This window comes from Pan paniscus, chromosome 7, assembly GCF_029289425.2.
Source record: "Pan paniscus chromosome 7, NHGRI_mPanPan1-v2.0_pri, whole genome shotgun sequence".
Lineage (NCBI taxonomy): Eukaryota > Metazoa > Chordata > Mammalia > Primates > Hominidae > Pan > Pan paniscus.
Genome location: NC_073256.2, coordinates 150,844,443 through 150,871,098, shown reverse-complemented (window position 1 = coordinate 150,871,098; position 26,656 = coordinate 150,844,443). Strand labels below are relative to the sequence as shown.

At 52.1% G+C, this 26,656-nt stretch overlaps 1 protein-coding gene across 2 annotated transcripts in view; it reads left to right on the top strand.

Moving 5' to 3' along the window:
* The window catches only part of ST3GAL1 (ST3 beta-galactoside alpha-2,3-sialyltransferase 1), a 116,208-nt gene extending 90,621 nt beyond the window's left edge, over positions 1-25,587 (top strand). For both annotated transcript variants that reach the window (XM_008955450.5, XM_063606917.1), the window contains 7 exons: positions 3,785-4,107; positions 4,311-4,666; positions 14,353-14,549; positions 15,484-15,663; positions 16,977-17,022; positions 18,442-18,561; positions 20,499-25,587. In XM_008955450.5, the coding sequence (XP_008953698.2) occupies positions 4,361-4,666; positions 14,353-14,549; positions 15,484-15,663; positions 16,977-17,022; positions 18,442-18,561; positions 20,499-20,672 (1,023 nt within the window). In that variant the 5' untranslated portion in view covers positions 3,785-4,107; positions 4,311-4,360 and the 3' untranslated portion in view covers positions 20,673-25,587. The remainder of the gene's footprint in view (positions 1-3,784; positions 4,108-4,310; positions 4,667-14,352; positions 14,550-15,483; positions 15,664-16,976; positions 17,023-18,441; positions 18,562-20,498) is intronic.
* The last annotated feature ends 1,069 nt before the right edge of the window (positions 25,588-26,656 follow it).

Here is a 26,656-nt window from a genome sequence, read left to right as displayed (position 1 = left end):
TCATTTGTGTTTCCAGGAGTTTCACACAGTTCTCTCAGTCTCTGGTCATTGCCCCTCAACTCCCTATTGCCAGAGAAGTTTATCTTCATTAGGAACTCTCCTTAGGGAAATTCTTACTTTTCAGTCCCCAAAAGTGTGCTGACATATGTCAGTCTTGTGCTGGTGACCCCGTTAAGCTCTGTTGTGTGCAGGTGCTTCATGCCTCCTCGTATTGAGCATGTGGCTGGGAAATGACTGCCATTTGGCAGAGGACAGGGAGCCAGCTTCCCTCCTTCCCCATCCTTCCCTGCTCCCTCTCTTCTTTCTCCTTGTTCTGGGAGGCCAGGCCTCCCTCACCGCACACTTGGCATGCAGAGATCTTTGGTCTGTGGCGTCTTGGCCCAGATTTCATTTCCGGGAGCCAGAGCTGGCATTCCCCCATGCCTGCAGGCTGCCCCACACTTGCTAGAGCACGGAGAAGACATGCAGTCCTGGTTTCTTCCCTGCAGCCAGGGAAGGGGTGTAGCGTTGTTCTTGCTTTTCCATTGCAGTTTTATCCAGGGCTTTGGAAAGCGCTAAATGATACCAGCTCAGAAGCCTCTGATGGTTATGGGGAGTGCCCTGGCCTTGGAGGTGTGACTGCAGGATGCCCCAGAGGAGAGGAGGCTGTCACAGTCCCACAGCCTGTGCAGCACAACCTTGCCCTCTGCCCTGCCTCTCACGCCACCCCTAGCAGCAGCCTAGAGCATTAATATCTCTCACGCAGAGGCAGGACATTGTAGGAAACCTGACCTCTCATCCAGAGCCTTGTTTGATCAACATGGTTCAACAGTCATCTGTTTCAGGGAACTCATCTCTGCCCTGGCATTAGGGGTGCAGAGGCACTAAGGGCAAGGGTGTCCTAGGCCCTGCTCATTATAAAGGCAAATGTAGTAAGACCATGGCATTCCTCTGCTCAGCCCCACCAGCAGGTTTCTATGTCACCCAGAGAAAACTTAGTCTTGACTGTGGCTTCTCTGGCCCAACACACTCTCACCCCAGCTGCATGCTCAGATTCCCTCTCACCCCCCACCCACTCCTCTCCTCCACACTGTGTCTGATCCAGCCATACAGGCCTCCTTTGTTCCACAGGGTCTGGGGCCCTATTGATGCCTGGGAGGCGCCTACCTTAGATCCTTTTATGATGCACCCCAGCCACCTTGTCCAGGGCCTGGAGAACGCAAGGACCAGCAAATATGCAGTCAATGAATGAGATGAATGGACAACCTTGATGGGCTGACGGCCCCGAGAAATGAGCAGAATTTGTGTTATCAATCCGTTTTTCCCATTGAAGGGATGGTTCGGAAGGGCTAGGTGACTTGTTCATGGTCACGCAGTGAGTAGTGTGGGACAGGCTGCTGAGAATGGAAATGTGACTCGGAGTCTGTGCTTTCTTTCTCAGTTCTCCCTCTGGACTGTTGGCCGTTTTGTTTCCCTTCATTCATTTCTGGGTTTCTTCATGACCCAAGCCTCCACTGAGCATTGAGTGTGTGCACGGGTGACAGGGTCACTGCCATAGTGAGGCAGAGTTTCCATCCTTACGTTGCTCCCAGTCCAGGGAGGAGACATATGTGTGAAGAGCACAGACAGAATGCAGCCAGGACCCTGGGGAGCCAGGAGAGACCCCTAACTCACCCCAGGAGAGGGCAGGGCTTCCTCCAGGAGTCAGCACCAGCTGAGCCCTAGAGAATGAGTAAGAGCCATTGGCCAAGCAGGGTGGGTGGTTTTCTGGACAGTGGGGACAGCCTGAGCAGGGACACAGAGGTAGGAGCAACTGTGACCTGTGGGTCAGTCACGTTGCTTCAAGTTACAAATAACCTACTTTACCCCATAAAGGGGATTTATTCCCTCATGTAACTGAAAAGTCAAGGTGAGGGTGGGGCTGCAGGTTGAGCAGGATCAGGGATTTAGCACCATTTGTTCGGGTTGTTCAGCTCTAGTCTCTTCTACACACGCTAGCAAAATAGCCAGCAGGATGTTCCACATGTCAACAACAAGCCAGCCAGAGCAAAAGAAAGTTTCTTCCCTCCCTACAGAAGCTTGGCTGGATGAATTAAGGCACATGCCCATCCCTGGATCAATTACTGGGGTAAGAGGTGGGAACCCTCTGCCAGTCAAGTGAATTGTGAGCCTATCTGTGATGATGCAGAAGTTATTCTTACTTAAATTACAGAGCTGCTCCTTGATGGGGGCAGGTGGGGAGAGAATTGGATGGGATACCTGTGGACACCACTAGGTTATAAACAAAATCTAGGTTGTCATGAAAAGTGAAAATTGGAGCAGAGACCGGATAAAAATGACGTTGCCAACTGAGCTGCAGAGCTCAGACCTTGTCCTCCATACGTTGGGCTTCTAGTTCTGGAAGCTGTAGAGGGTTGCACCCTATGCATCTTGGGCCCTGGATGTCTTCAGAAGGGCACTGTGGATTTAATATGATTTTGGAGCTGCCCCCCTTTCTACCAAAAGGTGATCAATCTCCTTTCAACTCTAATTTTCCTGGAAAAAAATATACCCTGCTTATTGACAATCTACACGTTGAGGATGGGGAGGAATCGATCAGATTTCTTCCATTCTTCAGCATTCCAAGCAAAGACCAAAAAGACCATGCTCCAGGGCAGAGGTGTAACCACAGTTGTACCATACAGAAATCCCAAGGTGTCGGTGAGAGCCAGAGGGGTCTCCGATGGGCATTTGAGAGGTACCTGTTTGCCTTCTTCAAAAGAATACTCCCCCCTTGCTCTATATCCCTCCAGCCATAGTAATCTGAAGACCAGTTAACAAGATAGGTGTCTGCTCCAGGGTAGAGCCCCCCAACCCCCTGTTCCTGGTCCCCCAACCCCTCCCGATGTAAGGAATCAGAGGACTGTGGATTTGGACTCAGATCCTGCTCCTTCCTTTCCTTAGGCAAGTCATCTAAGCACTTTGAGTCTCAGTTTCTTCCGAGACAAAAAGGGAAACTAGTATCTAGCTGACAGTATATTCTGAGGATTATCTGAAGAGATACGTATGCATGAATATCTCATCCTCTCAGCTCTTAGTGGATCATCAGAGAATATTGATTTATTCACATGTTGAAGAAGAAAAATTAAAGTTCAGCAACGGCCTAATAGATACCAGAAGCCCAGCATACATCATTTTATCTTATCTTCATAACCATTCTATAAGTAGGGGTGTTAGTATCCCACTTTGCAGAAGAAGAAACTGAGGGTCAGGAAGGTTGAATAACTTTCCCAAGGCTCCACAGCTGGGAAATCAGAACTTGAACCTGGACCATCTAAAGCCCCTTTTTATGGAACTGAGGCCAATTGGCAGAGCTTGAATGCCCAGGTAAAAGGAACCCTGGGCCACTCTCTAAGCATACCATTGTTGTTGTGCTTGTTGCTGAAATCCAAAATCTGGAAGAGAATGAAGTAGAGAGAAAGGCAAATAACATGCATTTAACAATTCCCGTGTATATTGTACCTACATGCATCACGAGCTCTTTGACAAATGTTTGTTGAGTGTGTCAATGTGCTAGGTTCTTGTTGGAAACATGGAGGGGACACCTTCTGCATCCCATAATAACCTTGCAAAGAGATGATGACATCCATTGTATGCACGCACTGAGGCTCACAAAGGTAGATAAACCATCCAGAGCCACCTGCCAGGTTGGCATGACACCAGAAGGAAGACCACGGAATACGTCCCGGTGGAGATGTGGAGAGAAACATTTTTTATAGCAGGATCACAGAATCTCACCCTGTTTTCTTCCTCCTTTTCTTTGCAGATGACAGACAACCTTCTGTGCCTTCATCAAGCTGGTTGTGTACCCACCATGTCCCTGGCGACAGGTTGGGAAAGAAAAAGCCCTAATTAAGGATCATCAGAAACCACAGTTGGAGGAGGACGGCAGAGACAGTTTCCCTCCCCACTATACCAAGACCCTTCCTTCGAGGTCCTTGCTCCTGAGGGACCCTGGACTGTCACAGAGATTAATGACCCCTTATCTTCTTTGGATGGGAAAGGAAATCACTGGTTAAAGCTTGATCGAGAGACATTATCAGCTCTTTAAGGATTGCAGAAGAATAGGCTACTTTATTTTCTGAAAAGGTAAATATATGCAAGCAAAGCCAACATGCCACGAATGGCCTTGGTCTACCACACAGCTGTGTCTGGGACACAGTTGGGGGTCATCCCCCAGCAGGAGTGAAGTCGAGCTTAGCGGCCCTTGTGTCCTCCCTTGGAATTCCCGCCATCCCTTCTGATTGAGCCTCCACCTCTGGGATTTTTCTTCCATTTTTCTCCTCTCTTAGGAGGGAGTTCCTGCTACCCATCGTGGGAGGCCACCATCAGGACTGCGAAGATGGTGACCCTGCGGAAGAGGACCCTGAAAGTGCTCACCTTCCTCGTGCTCTTCATCTTCCTCACCTCCTTCTTCCTGAACTACTCCCACACCATGGTGGCCACCACCTGGTTCCCCAAGCAGATGGTCCTGGAGCTCTCCGAGAATCTGAAGAGACTGATCAAGCACAGGCCTTGCACCTGCACCCACTGCATTGGGCAGCGCAAGCTCTCGGCCTGGTTCGATGAGAGGTTCAACCAGACCGTGCAGCCGCTGCTGACCGCCCAGAACGCGCTCTTGGAGGACGACACCTACCGATGGTGGCTGGTGAGATGCTGCCTGAGAGCGGGGTCTGGGCTGAGAGTTGGGGTGTGGACTGAGAGTGGGGTCTGGGCTGAGAGTGGGGATCTGGATGAGAGTGGGGGGTCCGGGCTGAGAGTGGGGATCTGGATGAGAGTGGGAGGCCTGGGCTGAAAGTGGGAGTCTGGGCCGAGGGTAGGGGTCTGGTAATGAGAGTGAGGTGCTCCCAGAGTTAAATGCTCAGTCCCCGTGTACACCTGGGGCCCTGCCAGGCAGTTAGTAGGATTCAGATTATTGTCCCACACTATTTATTGAGGATCTATTATATCTAAGTCAGAGCAGGAAGCACGGCTTTAGTTTCCTGTGGCTGCCATAACAAATTTCTGCACAATTCATGGCTCAAAACACCAAAAGTGCATCCTCTCGCAGCTCTGGAGGCCAGAAGTCTGAAATCAAATTATGGGAAGACTTGGCTCCTCCTGGAGGCTCTGAGGGGGAAGCCGCCCCAGGCCCGCTCCTGGCTCCTGCCAGCTGCCGGCAGTGCTGGGCGTTCCTGGGCTCAGAGCTGCAGCAGTCCAGCCTCTGCCTCCACTTCCACAGGGCCTTCCTCCCTGTGTCCCTTTATGTCTCACATGTCCCTCTCCTTTTCTTATGAGGACACCTGTCATCAGGTTTAGGGCCCACCTTAATCCAGGATGATCTCATGCAGAGATCCTCAACAATTTCACCCACAGAGGCCCTTTTTCCAAATGTCATGCTCACAGATTCCGGTGACTAGCACTTGAACGTATCTTTTTGGGAGCCACTATTTCACCCACTACAGCTATTGAAATGCAAAAAGAGAGAGAGATCCTTATTCTCATGGAATTTTATTCTGGCTGGGAGGGGAAGATAAGAAATAAACAAGGTAGGCTCACACAGAAGTGCTTTGAAGACAGATCCAATGAGGTTTATCATAGAAACTTAGAGGGGGCTTCTGTAAATGGGGTCACCAGGGAGGTCTCTGAGACAGCAGGACTCAAGTTGAGACCCACAGGCAGAGAAGGCAGCAGCCATGAGAAGAGCAGGACCATGCACTGCAGGTGTCTGGGACAGCGGGTGCAGGAGCCCGAGGGTGGCCTCTGCTGGATGTAATGGGGAGTAGAGGAGCTCTGCATGGCTGGGGGGCTGCAAATCAGGGGAGGTGCAGTGAGACGAGGCCTGAGAGTCAGCAAGACCCAGGGGAGGACTCTGGGATTTCTTGTAAGTGCAACAGGAAGTCACTGTAGAATTTTTGTCAGGGGTTTCATGATCTGATCTTGTCATTTGAAAGGTCATTCCCATGTTAAATGCAAAATAGATCAAAGAAGAGCAAGATATATGTGTTCATTTCTTATTTATTGAGCACCTACTATATGCCAAGCATCACTACATTGAGATGGAAAAGATAGAGTCTTTCCTTTCTTGGGTTGCAGGAGTGATGGGGAGAGAAGGGAAAACAGACAAACTCAAGCCAGGATCATAGGTGCTGTGCAGGAAGTGGGCACAGGAGCGATGGTCTTCATGTCCAACTCCCCTTGGAGCCTGGGGTTATCGCAGAAGGCTTCCTACAGGAGTGATGGCCAGGTTCATCATGAAGGATTCAGAGAGGTTATCCAGGTAGATTCTAGGGGAAGGTCTATTTGAAATGAACAGAAAACATGTGTGAGACTTAGAAGGGTCAAAAGCCCTGGGCTATGCTTCCAAAGACCTGGCTGAGTCCTGGTTTGCTAATCTGTGTTGAGCACCACTGTGTGCAGGTCCTGGGGTGGGCTCTGGGGAGGTGACAGAGAACCGGGCAGGTAGGGTCTTTTCCCTTTCAAAGATCCAAGGGTCTAGGGAAGGAGGTGGTGAGCCAGGCATGGTAAGGGTTAGGGTCTGCTCTCAGCCTCAGCACTATGGACTTGTGGGGCAGGATCAGCCTTAGTCACAAGGGCTGCCCCGTGCATTGCAGGATGTTTAGCAGCATCACTGGTCTCTACCTACTAAATGCTAGGAGTGCCCCATCCCCAGTTGCGATAGCCAGAAGGTCTCCAGACATTGTCAGGTGTCCCAGGTGGGGTGTGCGTGTGTGTGGGTGCACATGCATGCACAAAGTTGCCCTTCTTTGAGAACCAGCAGGGTTGGGAAAATGACACATTGATGGCAGAGGTGGCTTCACACACGTCCCATCTCCTCTCTGGATCTGATTCCCCCTGTAGCAGCAGTTGCTGGGACCACGTTAAGTCCAAACTTCCTCTTCAGAGCCTGGAGTCTGTGATGTTCAGTGTCACCATAGGATTCTGTTTACAAAGGCCTTTTGGGGACAAACAGGGTACTACACAGCCTGGATATCAACCAAACAGGAAGGGACCTTATACAACAGCAGGTAAAGGAGAAACTCAGGGGCCTTTGTCCTCATTTTACAGACAAGGAAACTGAAACTCAGAAAAGTTAGGTGACTTTTGCAAAAGAGAACATCAAATCCAACCTCTGGAAATACCGTATTAAAAACTGTTATTAGAGAGTATCACCAAGACAGTATCGATCTTTCTTCTTGGGGAGGGCGGTTTCTAAAACTCTTAGGCTGGTGTCGCCCAGGAGGGTTAAAAAGGCGTAAGGGAAAAACATCAGCTTCTGGATATAACCCATGTGTCTTCAAAGAACACAGGCTATAATGTAGACTTAGGAACTGGGGCCTGGCATCAGCGTTCCTAGGTTTTGTCGCAGAGTTTGTAGGTCCCATCAGGAGTGACTTCGAAGAAGCTCTTCATCTCACTGAGTCTCAGCTTCCTTCCTGTTACATGGGAGAAATAAGTTACTTCACCAGGTTCTCTACAACCCTGCAAACATTAGTTTTAACAATTGTATTTATTTTTGTTGGTTTAATGGGCAAGTAATACTGAACTTAGGTGGGTTTTTTTTTTTTTTCAGTACTAATTAAGGCTGAATATATTTCCACTTAGTTGTTTCCCATTTACCAGCTGTCTTCCCCTACCCGCAGCCCTTCTCTGCAGTCTTTTTCTGAAGTTTAGCCTCTGGTGGCTGATCCCAGGGTAGCCACTTGGAAGGAATGGGGCTTCACCCTCTGGAAATCAACAGAAAGGAGTAGGGCTTTAGAGCTTTGGGGTTCTAAAAAATGCACAGATAATACGGAAACCACATGCTTTGAATAAAGAATCGGGATACAGGCATGGAATATTTGACAACAAAGCCATCCTGAGAACTCCAGGCTGCGCCATTGCTCTGCTTAAAGGCCCCCCTGCAGGCAGGACCATTTCATGAATGGAACTGGACTTGGGTCATGATATGGTTTGGCTTTCACCCAAATCTCATCTTGAATTGTAGCTCCCACAATTCCCACGTGTTGTGGGAGGGACCTGGTGGGAGATAATTAATCATGGGGGCGATTTCCCCCATACTGTTGAGGGGGTTGGAAGAATCTTAGGTGAGAATGTGAGGTCCCGAGCTCCCGTCCTGCCCTGAGCTTCATAGTCCTCCTCAGTCAAGTGGGCATCACAATTCCAGCTCGTCCCAGCCCTGGCAGGAACAGGGACACAGGAGCAGTCACCGGGGCTCACTCTTTTAGTTGAGTTGAGTTGAGTTGAGTTAAATTGAGTTGAGTTGAGTTTACAAATCAGCCCCGTGCCCTGCAAGTGAAGAGACTGCACCATCATCCCAGGCTGGACCTACTGACCCCTGTGACCCTCTCCTCGGGTCTCTGTCCCAGACACCCAGGAACAGGGATTCCTTCTTCCCCAGTCCCCATGTCCAATTCAGAGACAAGCCATGTCGAATGCTGACTCTGCCTTCTCTACTTGCCCCCAACTTGGGAAACCGTTCTGTGATATGCAGGGGACATTCTCAAGGGACAGAAAGAATGCGACCCTCCCCTGATTTCCGCCCCCTGCCCTCCTAAGGCATCTTCCCATCCCAGACATCCATGCCCAGTGCCCAAATGCAAAATAATACCATCATACTGTCCACCCGGCGCCTAGCACCAACTCTGGCCAGGTCCTGGGCCCAGCTTTCCAGGTACCACTGCCTCACCCTTACCACCCCCACCACCAGGAGGGTGTAGGTATCTCATTGTCCTCACTTTGCACTTACCAGGTCACCCACTGTCAAAGGGCACAGTCAGATCCCCTTGTAGTTAAAGGACATGGTCTGGAGTCAGGCCCAGGATATTCAAACTGTTTTGGTCCTGGGAAACTCACTTCACCTCTGTAAGCCTCAGTTTCCTCACCTGTAAAATGGGTCTATAAGATCACCTTTCTCATAGAACCATTATAGAAACTCAGTGAGAAGCTGCCTATCAGGTTATCAGCACAGGGCCCTGCATAGGGCAACCATAGAACATGCGCTTCTGCTCAGGGTGAGCCATCTGAGTCCTGCACGAGCCATTTCTAAGCACCGCCTGTCCCTGCGCTAACCTGTCCACCCCACACGGCACCGGGGATGTGATAGGGGCTCAGTTGTGATGAGTTGAATGAATGAATGTGTGTTAGCTTTAGCAGTTGTCATTCACTTATTCAATGGACATATCTTGAGCCTGTACTACCTAGCATGCTTGTGTCTGCTTCTTGAATGCCAAAGGGGCCAGGGAAACCAACAGCAGCTGGGGATTGGAATGAGGCCTGCGGTGAGGCCCCAGTGGTGCCACCCATGTGTGGTAGACCAGAGACTGATATTTCCAGGGTCTAAGGGAGGCTTCTCAGAAGGTGATGCATCATTCATTGGCCATGGAAGAAGGAAGGAGGGTGGGAAGGGAGCACGGGTACCTCTTCCCAACACTCTCGGGACGGGTGTGGCCTGTGGATAGGGAGGACTTCCAGCCATCGTGCCTCAAGACAGGACAAACTCTGCCACAGCACAGGCTCCAGAGTTCCTGTGGCTCATGCCCGAGTGCACGGTGAGGTGAGGCACCCAGGGCTCCAGCTTCAAGGAGATGCCTGCTCTCGGGCCGTGCCCCTGGGCATGAGTGGGCTTCCTTATCCCACTTGCCCGACTCCTCACTCGCCTCGCCCACCCTCGCCCCCAGCCTGCAGTGCTTGACTCCATGGAGACCTCCCCTTCCTTCTCCTGCCTTGCTCCTCATCCCTCTCCAGACAGCACCCACCATGGACACCTGCATCCGTGCCCCAGCCTCTGCTTCCAGGAAAGCTGACCCGAGGCCCCGTGCTTCCCAAGGAGCTCAGGCCACCAGGCGGCAGGCATTGACTGAGCGCTGATTGTATGCGGCAGGCATTGATTGAGCGCTGATTGTTTGCAGATTGAGCGCTGATTGTATATACTTGGAAACTAGTCTGGAAGGCTGGAGAGGGCGTGTCCCTGAACTTCCAAACACTCTGTCCTGTGTTCAGATCAGTAGCACTGTCATACTTTTTTTTTTTTTTGGCATGGAGTTTCTCTCTTGTTGCCCAGGCTGGAGTGCAATGGCGTGATCTCGGCTCACCACAACCTCCGTCTCCCGGGTTCAAGTGATTCTCCTGCCTCAGCCTCCTGAGTAGCTGGGATTTCAGGCATGCACCATCACGCCCAGCTGATTTTGTATTTTTAGTAGAGACCCGGTTTCTCCATGTTGGTCAGGCTGGTCTCAAACTCCTGACCACAGGTGACCCGCCCGCCTTGGCCTCCCAAAGTGTTGGGATTACAGGCGTGAGCCACCGCACCCGGCCAGCACTGTTGTTCTTTTATTGCCACTGACAAAAGGCAGAGAAAACCAGAATATTTCTTTCCCAAAACAGTGACGCCACATGGAGTAACCTGCCTGCTCCATCTCAGCTGGTGTGGGGAGGATTTACTATGACAATCTAGAGAAAGAGCCAGTTTCCCATCTGAGCTCTACCTGGCCCCGCACTCACTCTGTGACCTCAAGTGAGCCCTTTCCAGGGTCTGGGCCTCCATTCCCCCTTTTGCCAACGAAAGATTGGAATGGGTCTGAGATTTCTGAAGCGTGGGGCTTGTGATGTTAGGTGAGGCAGGGCACTAGAGAAAGTCGCATCACAGAGCCCGGAGGTCATTTCTGCCGTCCCTCCTTCCCACCTGTCTCTGCAGTGCTGGGGCTTCAGTTTGGCCTGGTGTCTTACTTTGCACCTTGTCAGCGCTTGTCAGCCTTGTTCTAAGGGAGAGGAGAGTTTGCCTGGGCAGGCAGCAGGGTAGAGCTGCAACCGAATACAGTAGTTTTGTTTTCATTGCATTGTACAACTACCATTTTACTTCTGCCAGGTAATTCTTGCTTTCTACTTGTGGTAGAGATGAGAGGTTTCCTTTCTAATAAGTTTATTTTTATTATTTGGCCAGGCATGGTGGCTCACACCTATAATCCCAACACTTTGGGAGGCTGAGGCGGGTTCATCACCTGAGGTCAGGAGTTTGAGACCAGCCTGGCCAACATGGTGAAACCCTGTCTCTACTAAAAATACAAAAATTAGCCAGGCACAGTGGTGCACACCTGTAATCCCAGCTGCTTGGGAGGCTAAGGCAGGAGAATCCCTTGAACCCAGGAGGTAGAGGTTGCAGTGAGCCGAGATCGCACCACTGCATTCCAGCCTGGGCGATAGAGTGAGACTCCATATCAAATCAAATCAATCAATCAATCAATCAATTTATTTTTCTTAAATAAGTCATTAAAGAAAAGTAAGTCAGTAAGAGTCCAGCAAGATGATGTGGTGCTGTGTGAAGCAGGCAGCATACTCTCCACACACGTCCATGGCCGACCTTGAGTCCTGGCTTCTCAGGCCTCTGTGGCACCCAGTAGACACTCAGTAAATGTCACTGCATGATGGATACACGGTGCCAGGCTCCCAAATCAAAGTAGCGGCGTGATGGAAGGCCACCCCCTGGGCCTGGGCACATCTTTACAAGCCTAAGGGGCACAGCAGCCCTTGCTGGTTGGAGACCTCCGTGGAGGTTCAGGGGAGTCTGGCTGTGGTCCTCTACCCTGGGGCTCTCAGAGTGTGGTCCCCCCACCAGCCCTGGCAGCAGCATCACCCAGGAGTCTGTTAGAAATGCAGGATTTCGGGGCCAGCTTTAAACCTACTGAGTAAGATCTGTGCCTTAGCAAGCCCCCAGGGGGTTTTCCGCACATTCAGGATCATGGAGCCACCCTGGATGATCCCATCAGAATCAGGCATTTTATCTGGATATCACGTTTGTGTGTGTGACAACATATTCATAATATTTATCATTTTCACCACTTGTGTGTGTATGATTCAGTAGCATTAAATATATTCGCAGTGTGTGTAACAATCACCATTATCTATAACCATAACTAGCAGATTTTTGTCATCCCAAGCAAAAACTCTGTCCCCATTAAACAGTCACTTCCCCTTACCTCCTCCTCCTCCCAGCCCCTGACAGCCACGCTGCCACTCTCTGTCTCTATGAATTTGACTACTCTAGGTACCTCACATAAGTGGAATCATATAATATTTGTCCTTCTATGTCTGGCTTCTTTCACTAATCATAATATTAGTATTTTCAAGGTCCATCCATGTTGTAACCTATTTCAAAATTTTGTTTTTATAGCTAAATAATATCCCATCATATGTCTGGAACGTACTATGTTTGTTTATTCATCCATCGCTGGAGACTGGGTTGCTCCCACCTTTTATCTATTATGAATAATGCTGCTTTGAACATGGGTATACCAATATCTGCTTGAGACCCTGCTTTCAATTTCTGGGGGTATATACGTAGGAGTGGAGCTGGTAGGCCACATGGCTGTTCTGTTTAACCTTTTGAAAAACCACCCAGTTTTTACCTCGGCTGCACGGTTTTACATCCCCACCAGCAATGCACGAGTTCCATTTTCTCCACATCCTCACCGATACCTGTTGTTTTGCCCTTTTACTTATGATAACTGTAGCAGTGGGTGTGAAGTGTGGTCCAGATCATGTTGCTTCCCATGACGTGTCTAACGGTCTTAAGCCAGAGGAGAGGCTGCCTGGGTTTAACTGGAAGAGCAATCTGGTTCTGCTTGTGTGCCTCCCCTTGGGGCATCCGATTCCTTCCATTGCAGTGGGGACTGGGTGCCCCGGGATCTCCCTACATATGCCCAGGTCACTCATCTTCTGGACAGTGGCCAAAGCCACTGCTGGCCACTCCTTCCTCTCCCAGCCACCCCTTGCCCCTGGGGCCCAGAGTAGCCGATGGGAACCACCCCACAGCTTATCACCCCTACCCCAAAATCCAGGGTCTGGGCTTTCCAAAGGCCAAGATTCCAAGAGCCAGAGTCAGGGTTGTGTGGTGGGAGAAACTTGCTAGTGGGTTTCTAGAAGCCTGGGTTCAAATCCTGGTTTGTATTTGGGATGAGTTGCTTACCTCTCTGGCCTCAGAGCATCCTACCTCACCCACAGTGAAATGACACAGCACTGTGGCATGGGGGACAGGGTCAGATGCAACACTTTTATGAAATCTCTCCAGGGTTTACCACGAGTGAGGAAGGCTGAGGCACCAACAGGCGTCACTGCATAGTGTGGCCAGAGCTCCACCTGAGGTGATGGGTGGGCCTGGGCATGCAGCGGGGGCCAATAGTGAAACCACCGGGGGCCAATAGGGATACCAACTCATCCTGGTTTTAGCACTGAGAGTCCTGCATCTAGGGAAACCCCTTAACCTGGGCAAATAAGAATATTTAGTCACCCTGGAATAAGACTAGCATTCAATCTGCGAGCAGCTGACCCTCGAGCTAGGTCTTTTTTTTTTTTTTTCGAGTTGGAGTCTCGCTCTGTCACCCAGGCTGAAGTGCAGTGGCACTGTCTTGGCTCACTGCAACCTCCGCCTTCCGGGTTCAAGAGATTCTCCCGCTTCAGCCTCCCAAGTAGCTGGGACTACAGGTGGGCACCACCATGCCCGGCTTTTTTGTATTTTTAATAGAGATGGGGTTTCACCATATTGGCCAGGATGGTCTCAAACTCCTGACTTCGTGATCCACCTGCCTCGGTCTCCCAAAGTGCTGGGATTACAGGTGTGAGCCACCGCACCTGGCCCAGGCTAGGTCTTAAAAGATGAAAACAATTTGCTAGGCAGATCGCAGAGGCCTTGTGTGTCCAGCAAACTGCTGATTCTTCAATCTGGCTGGAGCCCAGCAGTGCTGGGGCCGGGGGAACTGAGGGTCAGGCAGGAAAGATGGCAGACGTCCCTACTGCTCTGTCCCCCATCCATGGCCGGGGCTGGAGAACTGGCATTTCCACTTACTCGCTCTTCTTGTTAAGGCTTGAGCGGGAGCACGCAACCCCTGGGCCCTGGTGTCTGAGCAGGGTGGGAGTAAGACACAGCTAGAAGGCTTCTGCTATTTTTCTCTCTTTCAAGTGGTGACACGTAGGGGGATGGAGGGCCTTTCAGAGAGACAGGAGCCCCCAGGGAGGAGCAGGTTGGAGAAACGCTGATCACATGTGGAGTGGGAGGGGCCTGTGAGTCCAGGTGTGGCTGGATCACCCAAGCGGCTTCAGCAGTGCCTGGCACATGGTAGGTGCTCAGTAAACACTTGCAGAATACATGAATGCTCTCTTTACTTCCTGAGTAACCCTTAATCTCCTTGAAGGAGGAAGTGGAGGTGTCTGTGTGTGAGCCGCCTCCATCTCCGGGGGCCCAGCAGAGAGAAGGGTGAGCAGGAGGGCCCCAGTAAACGACAGCAGGTAGCTCAGGGGCTCTGCTGCCAGGAGGCTGGAGCCACAAAGCCAGGTTGACCACCTTCTGTCCTCCGCCCACAGAGGCTCCAGCGGGAGAAGAAGCCCAATAACTTGAATGACACCATCAAGGAGCTGTTCAGAGTGGTGCCTGGGAATGTGGACCCCATGCTGGAGAAGAGGTCGGTGGGCTGCCGGCGCTGCGCCGTTGTGGGCAACTCGGGCAACCTGAGGGAGTCTTCTTATGGGCCTGAGATAGACAGTCACGACTTTGTCCTCAGGTGAGTGCCAGACCCTCTCCCAAGCCTACCGTGCTGCACCCAGGGGCCCCTTGGAGCTGTAGGAAGCATCTTGGCTCAGGCTCAGGAAGGCAAGGTTCAGTCCTGGAACTGAACTTACCCAGGGACCCCAGGCTCCACACTGCACCCCCTGGGCCTCAGCTTCCCCATCTCTGCATCATTGCAGGATTGGAATGGACTAGAAGGGCCTGTGCATGCAGAGAGGAAGCCATACACGGGAGGTCCCCCGTTGTTGGGAGCTTGGCACATGGAGGCCTGGGGAGAGGGCAAAATTAATGTGAGGACTCTTATCTTTAAAATTCATCCCCATTTTGTAATCTAGGCCATAATAAAACCACATATTTTATGTAAAATGTATTTTCCCCTGTCGCCAAGTGAAATAGACATTTCAGGAAGATGCCCCAAGTCTGTCCTGGGTCTCCTGCCATTCCCACTATACCACTCGCAAGTGTTCCACGCTGAGAAGTGCAGGGGTGGGGGCTGGCCATCCCCAGCAGCCTTCTAGAATAGTCTCTCCTGTGTGTGATTCCTGACTTTAGTCCTTAGACCACTTACCTGCCTCTCAGAGCCTCAGTGTACCAGGTGTCCCATGGGTACATCCATGGTAAGGATCAGAGTCAGGTTTCCTTGACTGCAAAAAAAGGGCTGTGGAAATATCCTTTGGATGAGACTGTCTGTGACAGGCGGGCAGCGGTGGTGATGGCTAGACTCCCTTGAGGTCATGAAAGAGAAAAATAGCAGAAGCCTTCCAGCTGTGTCTTCATTGTCTCTATTTTACAGATGAGGAGAAGGAGGCCCGGGGAAGGCAGGTGACACCCCTGAAGTCACACTGGAGGCTCACTCTCTCGGAGCGCTCAGGCTGTCTGAGAACGGGTGCCCGTGCTACAAGACTCAGCTTTCTCCCCTTCTCTCCCAGGATGAACAAGGCGCCCACGGCAGGGTTTGAAGCTGATGTTGGGACCAAGACCACCCACCATCTGGTGTACCCTGAGAGCTTCCGGGAGCTGGGAGATAATGTCAGCATGATCCTGGTGCCCTTCAAGACCATCGACTTGGAGTGGGTGGTGAGCGCCATCACCACGGGCACCATTTCCCAGTGAGTCCCTCCTGTGGCCCCACCTCGCTGCTCTGCCCCTTGCAGTGGCACCCTGTCCCCCCACCCTGCCGTGGTCCTGCTGTGCCTCCACCGGGGTGCCTCCCCTCCCCCAGCCTCCTCTGGCACACACAAGCCCGGTTCCCGTGGCCGCCTCCCCGACTACTCCAACTCTTCTCTCCCTATCACTTAACAAACCACAAGCTTTAGTGTCCTCTTGCTAACAATTCCTGAAGGGACCTCCACGCGCCCTGGAGACTCTATGGGAAGGGGCCACCACTAGAAAGGGTCAGCCCATGTGAGTTCAGCCTCCCTTTATTTCTGAAGTGCAGCCTGACAAATAACAACACCTTATTTTTCAAACTTATGTGAGCGTGGCAGGGTGAGGGTTCCTAAGAAATGAGGAGTGGGGAGTGCAGGTGCAGCCTGGGCCCCTCCCCAGGGCAGGCAGTGCTGAGCAACGCGGCTGTGGCTTCCCTGACAATCAGGAGCCTAGTTTCCTGAGCAGACACCCCACGTGACACTCGGCACATATTATCTCAATGAATCCTCACAATAGCCATTATCATTAGCTCCTCCCAGTGAGGACTCTGGAGCTCGGCCAAGCACCTTGCCTAGGGTTGAACTCGACACAGAGCCTGTGCTGTCATCTGACCCTTACTGAAGGGAAGTGTTTTGATGTCCAGGTTTCCACAAGCTGTCTGTCTTCTGCCAGGTTTTCTAGGAACAGAGCTAGCCCCCGGATGTGGGTGCAGGAGACTGTGGAGCTGTGCCCTCAGGAGACCGGGAGTGAGGGAGGCAGACCGGGGCGGGGTGGGGTGGGACCCAGGTCCAGAAGTGGCTCAGCTGCAGTCTCTCCGGGAGCAGGAATCACACCCGTGGGACCAGCTTTGGCACCTTTGCACTCGGGGTGCATGCAACCGCCCAGGTGAGAAAGGGGCAGCCACGGGCCTCACCAGCCAGTGCCCCAGCAGCTGGGCAAAGGTGCTCTGGCCCTGAGAGGTGGAGGCACCACGGCCCCACTCCACTCCTTAAGGCTGTGCTTGGAGCAAGTCCTCCTCACCTTTTTGGGGAATGGGGCCAAAACCCAGCAGAATGTCCTCAAATTAGGAAAGGCCGCCCTCTGGTGTCTATTGGGGATTGCTGTGGGCAGAAACCCGGCTGGGATAGGGAGCTGGGGGTCCCTGAGGGAAGCTATGGGGGGCAGGAGAGGCTACGCCTGCTTCATTCTCCAGCCACTATCCCCAGAGCTGCATGCCCAGGTTCCTGGGCCTGTCCCCTGCCCTGTTAACCAGCTTCTCTTTCTCCAACTGCAGCACCTACGTCCCGGTTCCTGCAAAGATCAGAGTGAAACAGGATAAGGTGAGTGGAGGCCCTGGCCCCTCTGTTCTAAGTTCAGGCTTCCTCATCTAAGGCTCTGCTCTAAGGTACGGCATTGAGTTGCAAGACAGCCCCCAGATCCCCAGGCCGCTGGAGGTAGCATCTCCCACTTAGCTATCCCCCTGGGGGAAGAGGTCAAACACTGGGAGAGATTCTCAAAGTGGGGTCCCCCGGGCCAGCAGCATCACCCAGGAGTTTGTCACAGATGGACATCCTCAGGCCCATCTCGAACCTACTGAATCAGAAACCCTGGCTGCCCCGCATTCTGTTTTTAACACATTCTCCGGGGACCCCTGTGCTTGCTGCGGTTTGTGAATTACTCTCAAAGCCAGGCTGCACCTCCTGCTTCTCCATCTCTTTCCATGTCTCCATCTTCCCCAGCAGGCCCCTGGCATGGGGCTGGCCAAGAGATGGGCAAAGGGCAGAAGAAGGAGGGAAGTGAGGTACCCACCACACTGGCCTTTTGCATACTCTATCAAACTTAGATAGGCTCGGAGAGGTCAGGAAACTTGCCCAGAGACACACAGCTAGTTCTGGATAAGGCTAGAATTGAAGACTCCCCGTGCCTCCAGCATCTTGCCCTTTGCATTGGGTTGTGCTGCCTCAGGGAAGAAGCCACTTATGTGTCTCTATAGGGTGGGGTTGGTGGAAGGGACAGCCTCCTAGAGATGGTAGGAGGCCACACTGAGAGGTGAATGGTTTACCAGAGACCCACAGAATCCACCCTTCCAGTCCATTCCTAGGGGCTGGAGTTTGGCTTTCTGGACGTGCACGCCCTCTCCTGCCTGAGAATTCCCTTTCGTTGTGCTCAAGGCAGGCTTTGGGTGGTGGAATCAAGGCCAGGCCTGATATCGGCCTCCTCCCAGCTCAGCCACTGCTGGCTGTGTGACATTGGGCAGATCACTTAGCCTCTCTGGGCTTCAGTTTTCTTATCTGCAACATGAGGAGAGGGAAACCTGGGACATGAGGTCATTTTAAGGATTGACGATGATTCCAGCCATCATCAGGTGGCTTGGTGCGTATGTCTTCACTCACTGACAGTGTCCAGTCCCACCTCACGCTGTTCCCTGGAGCCCCCTTCTCCTGAGCAGCCTCCCATCTCACTCCCTGGCCTCCTTGGATTTTTCTGTGTGTCAGCTCAGCGATCCTCCTCACACGGTCCTGTAGGGCCCTCCTCTGCATCATTGCTCTCCATAGCACTTATTAGCTCAGCACCTCTGTCTCTTAGTGATGTGGATGAGTGTCCATCTTTCCTACGAGCATGGAAGCCCACGAGTGCAGGCGTATCTATTAGGCTCATGGCTGTGCCTCCATGGCCACAACAGTATGTACATCTGACAGGCGCTCCATGTCCTTTGCCCCCCAGAACTCACTAAGGGCCGTGTCTTCCCATCCCCGCAGATCCTGATCTACCACCCAGCCTTCATCAAGTATGTCTTTGACAACTGGCTGCAAGGGCACGGGCGATACCCATCTACCGGCATCCTCTCGGTCATCTTCTCAATGCATGTCTGCGATGAGGTATGCCACCCTCCCCCTGCCCACAGGGCTGCCCCGAAGCTCACCGTCCTGTGTTCCCAAGAGAGGCCAGGGAGGGGGAGGGCAGGTAGACCTAGCCTGCCTCTTCCGGAAGCTCGGATTCCCTGTCTCTACGACAGGGCTTGCAACATGTGTCTCCCAGGGTGTTTTAGTGAGTAACAGTGCGCTATGAGAAAGTTCTCAGGAGCAAGAGTTCTGGCACATTCTGTGTAAGTGCCCAGGACCATGGTGGTGGAAGCTCGGGTCTCGCAGCAGATTCCGGATACAGAAGCGGATTCTCATAGCGAGAGTTGTCTAAGGCCACAGTTCTCAATCCCACTTGCTCCTTAGAATCATCTGTGGGTCTAAGTTCCAGCACCCAGGCCACACCTTGGCCCAATTTTACCAGAATTAATGGGAGCCAGGCACCCAGGGGTTCCACTGTCTACCGAGGTTGAGAACCCGTGATCTTGAGAAGCATGCATTTGCCTTCCCATGTCCTTCGCTGTCCACTAGGCTGTGTTCGGGTTTCCACTTATGCTCTGAGAGGTTTGCTGCCACCCCAGGAAGAGGAGCAGGAGGGCAGGCCAGACAGCCCCCACTTCCTCCCTGACCCTAGGTTCAGGCAGGGCCCTCAGGTGTCCCTTCTTGTCTCATTCAGCCCAGCCCCAGCCCCACCCTGCCTGGTGCCTGGTGGGAATCCCAGAAAGGGTCAGAGGCATTGCAAGGCAGGTCCCCAGGCTCAGCCCCACCCTGGTGTTCCCAGGTAGAAACATGGGTGCCCCTGTCATTTCCCCACCCCACCCACCTCCAGCCAGCTGGTCCCAGACCCTTGCTTGAGGTTCTGCTCAAGAGCCCTTTCTCCCATCGTCCCACCTATTTGGCCCTAACGTCCTTGCCCTGGAGCAGGCCCATGTCCATGTTGCATTTCCTGAGAAAGCCACATGTGGCATGGTGCTGTCCCCTGTCCCCTCTTTGTCCCCACCCCTCCAATCTATCTTCCACGCTGCAGCCCAGATAGCACGTCCTCTCCCTGGAAGCCCCTCCATGCAATTCCTTCCAGTCATCTTGTACTCATTTTCCAAGACCCAACTCACATGCCACCTCCTCTGAAGAGCTTCCTCTGACCTCTCAGGGCATAGCTCCTCCCTCCTCTGTGCTGCGGGAGCCCTGAATTTAGCCCCATTTCCAACAAGGACCACTCAGTCAGTGACTCCAAGAAGCTATAAGCTCCAAGGCTGCTTCCCCCAGCAGCTGCCCAGCTGGCATCTGATCAAGCTCTGCCTGAACTTCAGTACAGCCAGCAGGGTGCTGGGCTCAGAATAAATGCACAGGGTTTGTCATGTATGTGAAAGGCCTGGCCTAGTGGTCCTGAGGGCGCCTGGACCAGATGAATGTTGGCCACAGAGAAGAAAGGGATCAGCCCTGCCCTCTGCCTCATTGCAATCATGATTCTTGGACCCATTTTCCAGATGAGGAAAGTGAGGCTCAAAGAAGTGACTTCACATGCCCAGGGCACCACGGAGTGGCAGAGCTGGGATTTGGGGCAGTTTGCTTGGCCCCAAAGCTCTGCTCTCCTTCCACTCTCTTCCATTCCATGCCCTCCTTCCTATTCCTTCCCTCTGTAGCTCCTCAATCCTGGGAGAATAGGTTGCACTTGCTGCAGAGGTAAGACTCGGGCCCCTGAGACCACCCAGATGCAGTAATCTCTCAGGGTGCTTCTGGCATTGGACTTGAGTTTTACTTAACTTGCATTTCCTTCACCAAGCCTCTGAGAGTTCCAGGAACGTAGAGAAGGGTTTTAATGAAGGGTTAGTCAGAGTCCTTGGAAATGCTGTTTATGGTCCTGTGGGATTCCAGGAACGCCTACAGGCTTCCTTTCTCAGAGGTTCCACCAGCAGCCCTGCTGTCTGGTTCTCATCTTTGCTTTGCCCCCACAGGTGGACTTGTACGGCTTCGGGGCAGACAGCAAAGGGAACTGGCACCACTACTGGGAGAACAACCCATCCGCGGGGGCTTTTCGCAAGACGGGGGTGCACGATGCAGACTTTGAGTCTAACGTGACGGCCACCTTGGCCTCCATCAGTAAAATCCGGATCTTCAAGGGGAGATGACGCAGTGAAGGGTTGAGGATGGACGCACTGTCACACCTCTGCATTTCCAGCCCCAGCATCTTGCTGGAGCCGTTCCATCCCGGAGCTTGGAGGGGCAGCCTCAGGTGTGTGCCTGGGCACCGCTCACAGCCTCTTGCACCCAGCCATTGGCAGCATCTACTCAGCAAGGTCACTAAGCTCTGCCAGCATGGCAGAGCATGTCTCGGAACCTGTCTTGAGTGGGGACAACGTCCCCCCACTGCTGCCCTAGAGCTGGGGAGACGCTGGGAAAGGTTCAACCTCAACACACTAAAATCATTTTGGCTCCTGGGGCAAGCTTGAGGAATGAATGTGGAAGACACCTATATTCTGAGAGACAGGACAGTTTCCCAGGAAGATGGGCAGAGACTTGAGTGGCGATTACCTCCAGCACAGAGATGTGCCAGGCGGTGTTGGCACTCGGGGCGAGATGCTGCCCTTCTTTGCACGAAGCCTGGCCTCTTGCTTGGCGTGATAACCCTGTCATCTTCCCAAAGCTCATTTATGAGCCACCAGAGGCTCCTACCCCAAAGATTTTCACAGAAACTTGAGGCCAGGTGCTGTGGCTCACACCTGTAATCTGAACACTTTGGGAGGCTGAGGCGGGAGGATCACTTGAGCCCAGGAGTTCAAGACCAGCCTGGGCAACATAGTGAGACTCCTGTCTCTACAAAAATAAGAGATTTTAAAAAATTAGCCAGGCATGGTGGCACACACTTGTAGCCCCAGCTACTAGGGAGGCTGAGGAGGGAAGATCTCTTGTGCCCAGGAGTTCGAGGCTGCAGTGAGCTGTGATCACACCACTGCACTCCAGCCTGGGCAACAGAGTGAGACCCTGTCTCTGAAAAAAAAAAGAAAAAGAAAAGAAAAAAACCCCAAACTTGGCGCCGTGTTTCTGACTCCTGCAGATGCCTCTTCCCAAGCAGATGTTCCTTTGAGTAGTCAGTCTCATGGTTCTAATCGTGGCGAGAGCGGATCTGACCACTTCCATGTGCCTTTGTATTTGGGAAAGAAAAGCATGCATTGGCTGAAATGAAACAAAAGCCCTTACTTGGGAAAAGGGACCCCCACCAGCGGCCCTGCTTGCTCCGTAGCTGGGAACATCTTTTCTGGTTTCCTGAGCCAGCACCTGAATTGCAACAAAGCTCTGAGGATACTCAACACCACCCAGCAGTGCGTCAGAATGGAACGTACATTCTCATTCTCAGACTGTTCAATATGGTGCCCGTAACCTCCAAAGCCACACAGGAGGCTGCCAGCAGCATTTTCCCCAAGGGCCTGAGCTCAGGGTCAAGTCCCTGCTGGCCATCTTGGGGCTGTCACTGGGGGTCTGGGCCAAGGACATCCCAGGAATGGTGACTGCCACATACCTCATCTTCTTACTCCCCAGCTACTCTCTTTTCCTCATTAGCCTTCCTGATTATTTATTGATTTCTTTTTTTTTATTCAACTGACATTGTTTGCACCCTGGCTCTGTTGGCGGTCCTGGTGTTTTAATGAAGCTTGCCTCACCCAGTAGCTGGGAAATTAGGTGGGGGGGCTTAAGGGAGGTTTGTAGGAGTCCTCGGACGTGGGATATTGGGGGTATCTAGGGCTTGGATGGTTTGTGGAATGTCCTCAGCATCCTCCCGTCCCAACCCAACCTTCCTTCTTCCTCATTGTGGACTTGGATTTATTCTCAGGCTAGGAGTCTCCAAAACTCCGTGAAACCTTATTGCTGCTGGGTGTGGAGTGGAGAGTGACAGGAATGTGGGGGACGGTGATTGTTGGCTCCAGTTACTAATGTTTAAGCAGAAAAACCACTTTCTTGTTGAAAATATCCCTGAAAAGGCCGCTGCTGCTTTGAGGAGGAGTGACTTTTTCCTGGTGGAGTGTGACGGAGGCATGGGGCCTGTGCTCCCAGGCTCGGGGGAGCCCCCTCTGCACACGGGGAGGGAGGAACTTGGGGACATCAGTCATGGGTCACAGGTGGCTTCAGGCCATTCACAAGAGTCCCCGGAAGTTGCGTGCCAAGTTTGGTTTTTTCCCTGAATCTCTGCATATGAGCATTTTTCTGGAGAAAGGACCATAGCTTTTATTCGATTCTCAAAGGTTCAGAATGGGGAATGTGTTAAACAAACCGAAAACCTGTTTCAGCTTTAAAATCCTCCACAACTTTAAAGACTTTTCTTTTTTCTGAGAAAGGCTGGTAAATCACTGAGTCATCATTCAGAACATACAGCCTCGAAGGGCAGAGCTCACACCCATATATGACGTTAAGAGCTCAACAAATGTTTGTTGAGTGGCCGAGTGACCCCAGGGGCAGACTCCAGATCATCAGACACTGATACAGAGAGCGATGCTATCTCCTCAACTCTCCCCCTTCTCCCAAAAGCTGAGTCTATATAGGGATGACAGGCTCAGGCTGAGCAGTCGACTTCTCTGGGTTTTGCTGCGTAAGAATAGGTCCCTCAACATGAAGATGTGTCTGCGTCTGAGCCAGATGCTGCCTGGGTCGGTTGCCTGGCCCCCGTCTGGTCTCCCTCCCTCCTACTAGGGTGGTCAAGCTGTGAGATCTCTTCCAGCCTCCAAATCCAGCTTTCCCATTTTACTGATGAGAAAATCAAGGCCACATTGCAGCTGGGTGGGGAGTGGAGAGTGACAGGCACGGGAGAGGACAGCGATTGTTGACTCTAGTTCCTGATGTTTAATCAGAAAAACCACTTTTCCTGTTGAGCACATTTCCTAAAAGGCTGCTGCTGTGTAGGGAGGTGTGGCCTTTTCCTGGTGCAGTGTGAAGGAGGGAAGTGACGGGCAATCGTGAACTGTCTGGGACAGATAGCACAAGTCAGAGTTTGAGCAAAACTAGGGTGTTACCGGCGCTATGTTGAAATTGTCCGGAGGCGGGCTTTCCCAGCGAGTCTCCATTCAGCATCTGGAAAAAGTGTAACCAGAATGGAGGTGTCTGACTCTCCTGTGCTCTCTCAGCGCCGAGCTCTAGCCGCAGGCTGCCTGGGTGGCCTTCTCACACCCTCCCGTGCAGGAGACTGCATTTCTCTTTCCCACAGCCCAGCAGATAGTTCATTGGCTTAGCAATGGGCACTTAACAGAATCCAGTTGTTGCAGCCAGAATTAAATGCACCAGTTTGGCTTAAACCAACTGGAACTCATCCCTGGGGTGAAGGTGGCTGGGAATTAGACAAGAGTGTGTGTTAGCCAAAAGGCACATGCATGCTGTCAGCAGGAGAATGAGGAGCACTGGTTCTGGGCAGGCAGTGACAGGGGCTCCCTCAGGCCCCTGAATCCCAGCCCACAGCTCTTTCTACTCTGCAGACAGAGTTCCTTGGAGACTGGCCCTGCATTCAGGCAGGGAGCAGAGGGGTCCCTGCCTGCAGCACCCAGAGCTGAACCTGAAGCTACAAAGATGGGCTGATGAGGTGGCCCATGAGGTGTCAGCAACATCCCAACCCCCTGGGTCTCCCCGGTGAGTCAGGGCACTGATTTGCTATAGCTGGAGCTACATGCACCTCTCCTCCCCTCAGCCACCTTTTAGGGGAGAAAGGAGGGCAGATTTGTAACCTCTGGTTCTCTGCAGGGATCCTGGGCTGGAAGAAAGTTCATAAATGGATGAATGCCTTTTAAAACTCCAGCTTTTCCAAGCATCATTCAGCAAAGCATTTGGTTAGGCTTAGAGAGAAAAGCTGGATATGAGAAAATAGAATGTAAAATAGGGGGGAAAAAAAAAGAAGGTGGAGAGGGCAGTTAAGATCTGGGTGATTCTTTAGGGAAATGGCTGGTTGAGAGGCTTTGATGGAATCCCATTCTCTGCTGTGGCCAGAAGGTGGTGCTAGAGGCCAGTCCCACTTGGATGTGACCCTGGCCTCTTTGCCAGGATTCAAACCACAAAGAACATTTGGAACTGGGATGTTTGCTTTGAAGCAGCCCGAAAACAAGTGAAAAGGAAACCAAGATAACTCTCTCTCCCTCCGCTGGCAAGGATCAAAAATACCTTGTGCAGGGAAGCCCGAGCCTCGAGGGGCCACTGCCCAGCTAAAGATGACTGGACACCAGCCATGCGCCATCAGGAACCAGCACCTGTCCTCGCCCCTGAGAAGAGCCCCGGGGGTATCATATCCATCGCAGACATCTGGTTTGCAGCAAATGTGGCTACACGCCATCAGGATTATCCTGCCCTGTGGACTGGGCTAGCTAGTTTTGAGATAGAGTCAACCTCCCCATTTTTGTTTGTCATGAAAACACCAGCTCCTGCACCCCTGGGGTGCTACCTGACACCTGTGCAAAGAAAAGGAGGAAAACTTAGAAGAAAAGGCAGAGACAGGCAAGACAGCATCTCATAGCTTGTCAGGATCGGGGCATTACCGACTATTTTTTCTTACCAAAAGAGCACTGAATTTCCTAGGGGAAGGTGAGCCGCCTTTACACCTCCTGTCCTCCCTCCCAGCCAGTCAGGCGATCCCATCACCCAGCCTCATCACTCAGCTTCTTCCTAGTACAAAACTGCCATCGGTTGTACGTCCTGAGCTGTGGGACGTCAGCTTTAACCCTAGCCTGTGTCAGGGCCTCGCCCTCCAGCCCCCCGCCCCTTAGGGTGATCGTGGGTTTCTTCCCTTCCTCCTGCACAATCGCTTCCCTTCACTGAATTCCCTTCAAAGCCAAAGTTTCTTGAGCACTTTTTCTTGTGTGCAGTCTTGTGTGTTTGGGTGTTGGTGTTTTAAAATTTGCTTTCTATTCCCCCCCACCTCTCTCCATGTCGTTACGCAGCTGAGCACTGGTTGGGATGCATTCGAATGACTTCAGCAAGATCCTGCTTTCCTCAGCCCCCGCTCTGTTTTATTTATTGTTTAATATTTCCAATGATCCAAATCAAAGTGAATAAAAAAAGAGCTATTTTATTGTTTGGGTGTGTTTGTTGTTTTTCTACAAGGGTCATGCATTTGCACCTCCTTCAACACTCCAACTCAGAGGGCCTCCTGGGTTGGCGTCGCCACTACCGAATGGCCAGAATTCAGGATACAGAGGAGAGCCCCAGCGTAGGCCTTGGAGAGGCCTCTTCTCAAGCCCAGGAGTGCCATTCCCTGCCGTGTGACTGGCGAGTCACCTAAGTTCTCTGAACCTCAGCTGCATGTCTCATGTATCAAATGGGCGCGACAACACTGGCGGTCAGAGGGGATGTGAGATTAAAAACAAAAGCATCTCCAGAGGCCCAGTAGACATGCACCACCTGCTTGAACGTTTGCTGAGTGAATTCACCTTGGCCAGGGCCTGATTGGGCTGGGCTAGTGTCTGTCCTCCCCCGACAGAGACGGGCACACCCAAGGATGGACAAGAGTTTGGTCCAAAGTTGGCACTAATCTCCCTTTAAAAAAAAAAAAAAAAAAAACAGATTCAGAAACCCAATGTTGCGAGCCTGTAAGATAAAATTGGTATACACAGTAACCAGGCCTCCCAGTTTGTATGGCACACAATACCTCCATGGGCGTGATCTTTAACTCAGAACAGCCCTGCGGGCTGCTGCATGGCTGAGGGCAGAGGTGGGTTCACAGCCAGGCGCCTCTCTCCAGTCCCGGGCCTCCTGTCTGCCCTGCCGCCTCCCTGTCACTCTGTGCTTAGCAAAGACGTTGAGTTATTTGAGACACTGTCTATGGGGACCTTCTGAGGGCAGCCCCCAGAGGAAGGATGGGGCAGAGATTCACACAGGGGCTCTGGAGCCAGGCCGCCCTGGGTCCTACCTATTAGCTGTGTGAGTCTGAGCAAGTTACTTAACCTCGCTGCCTAATCTCCTGATGAATAAGTTTGGAATGATATAATACCTCTATATAAATACACATAGAGGATTAAATGAGTTAATACACGCAAAAGGCTTACAACAACAAATGTTAGTTATTAGTACATCAGACACGGGAGAGGAGAAGGAGCTGTGTGCAAGACTGAAATGAACAGCAAGCCTCTGTCGGGGAGCCCGGTCT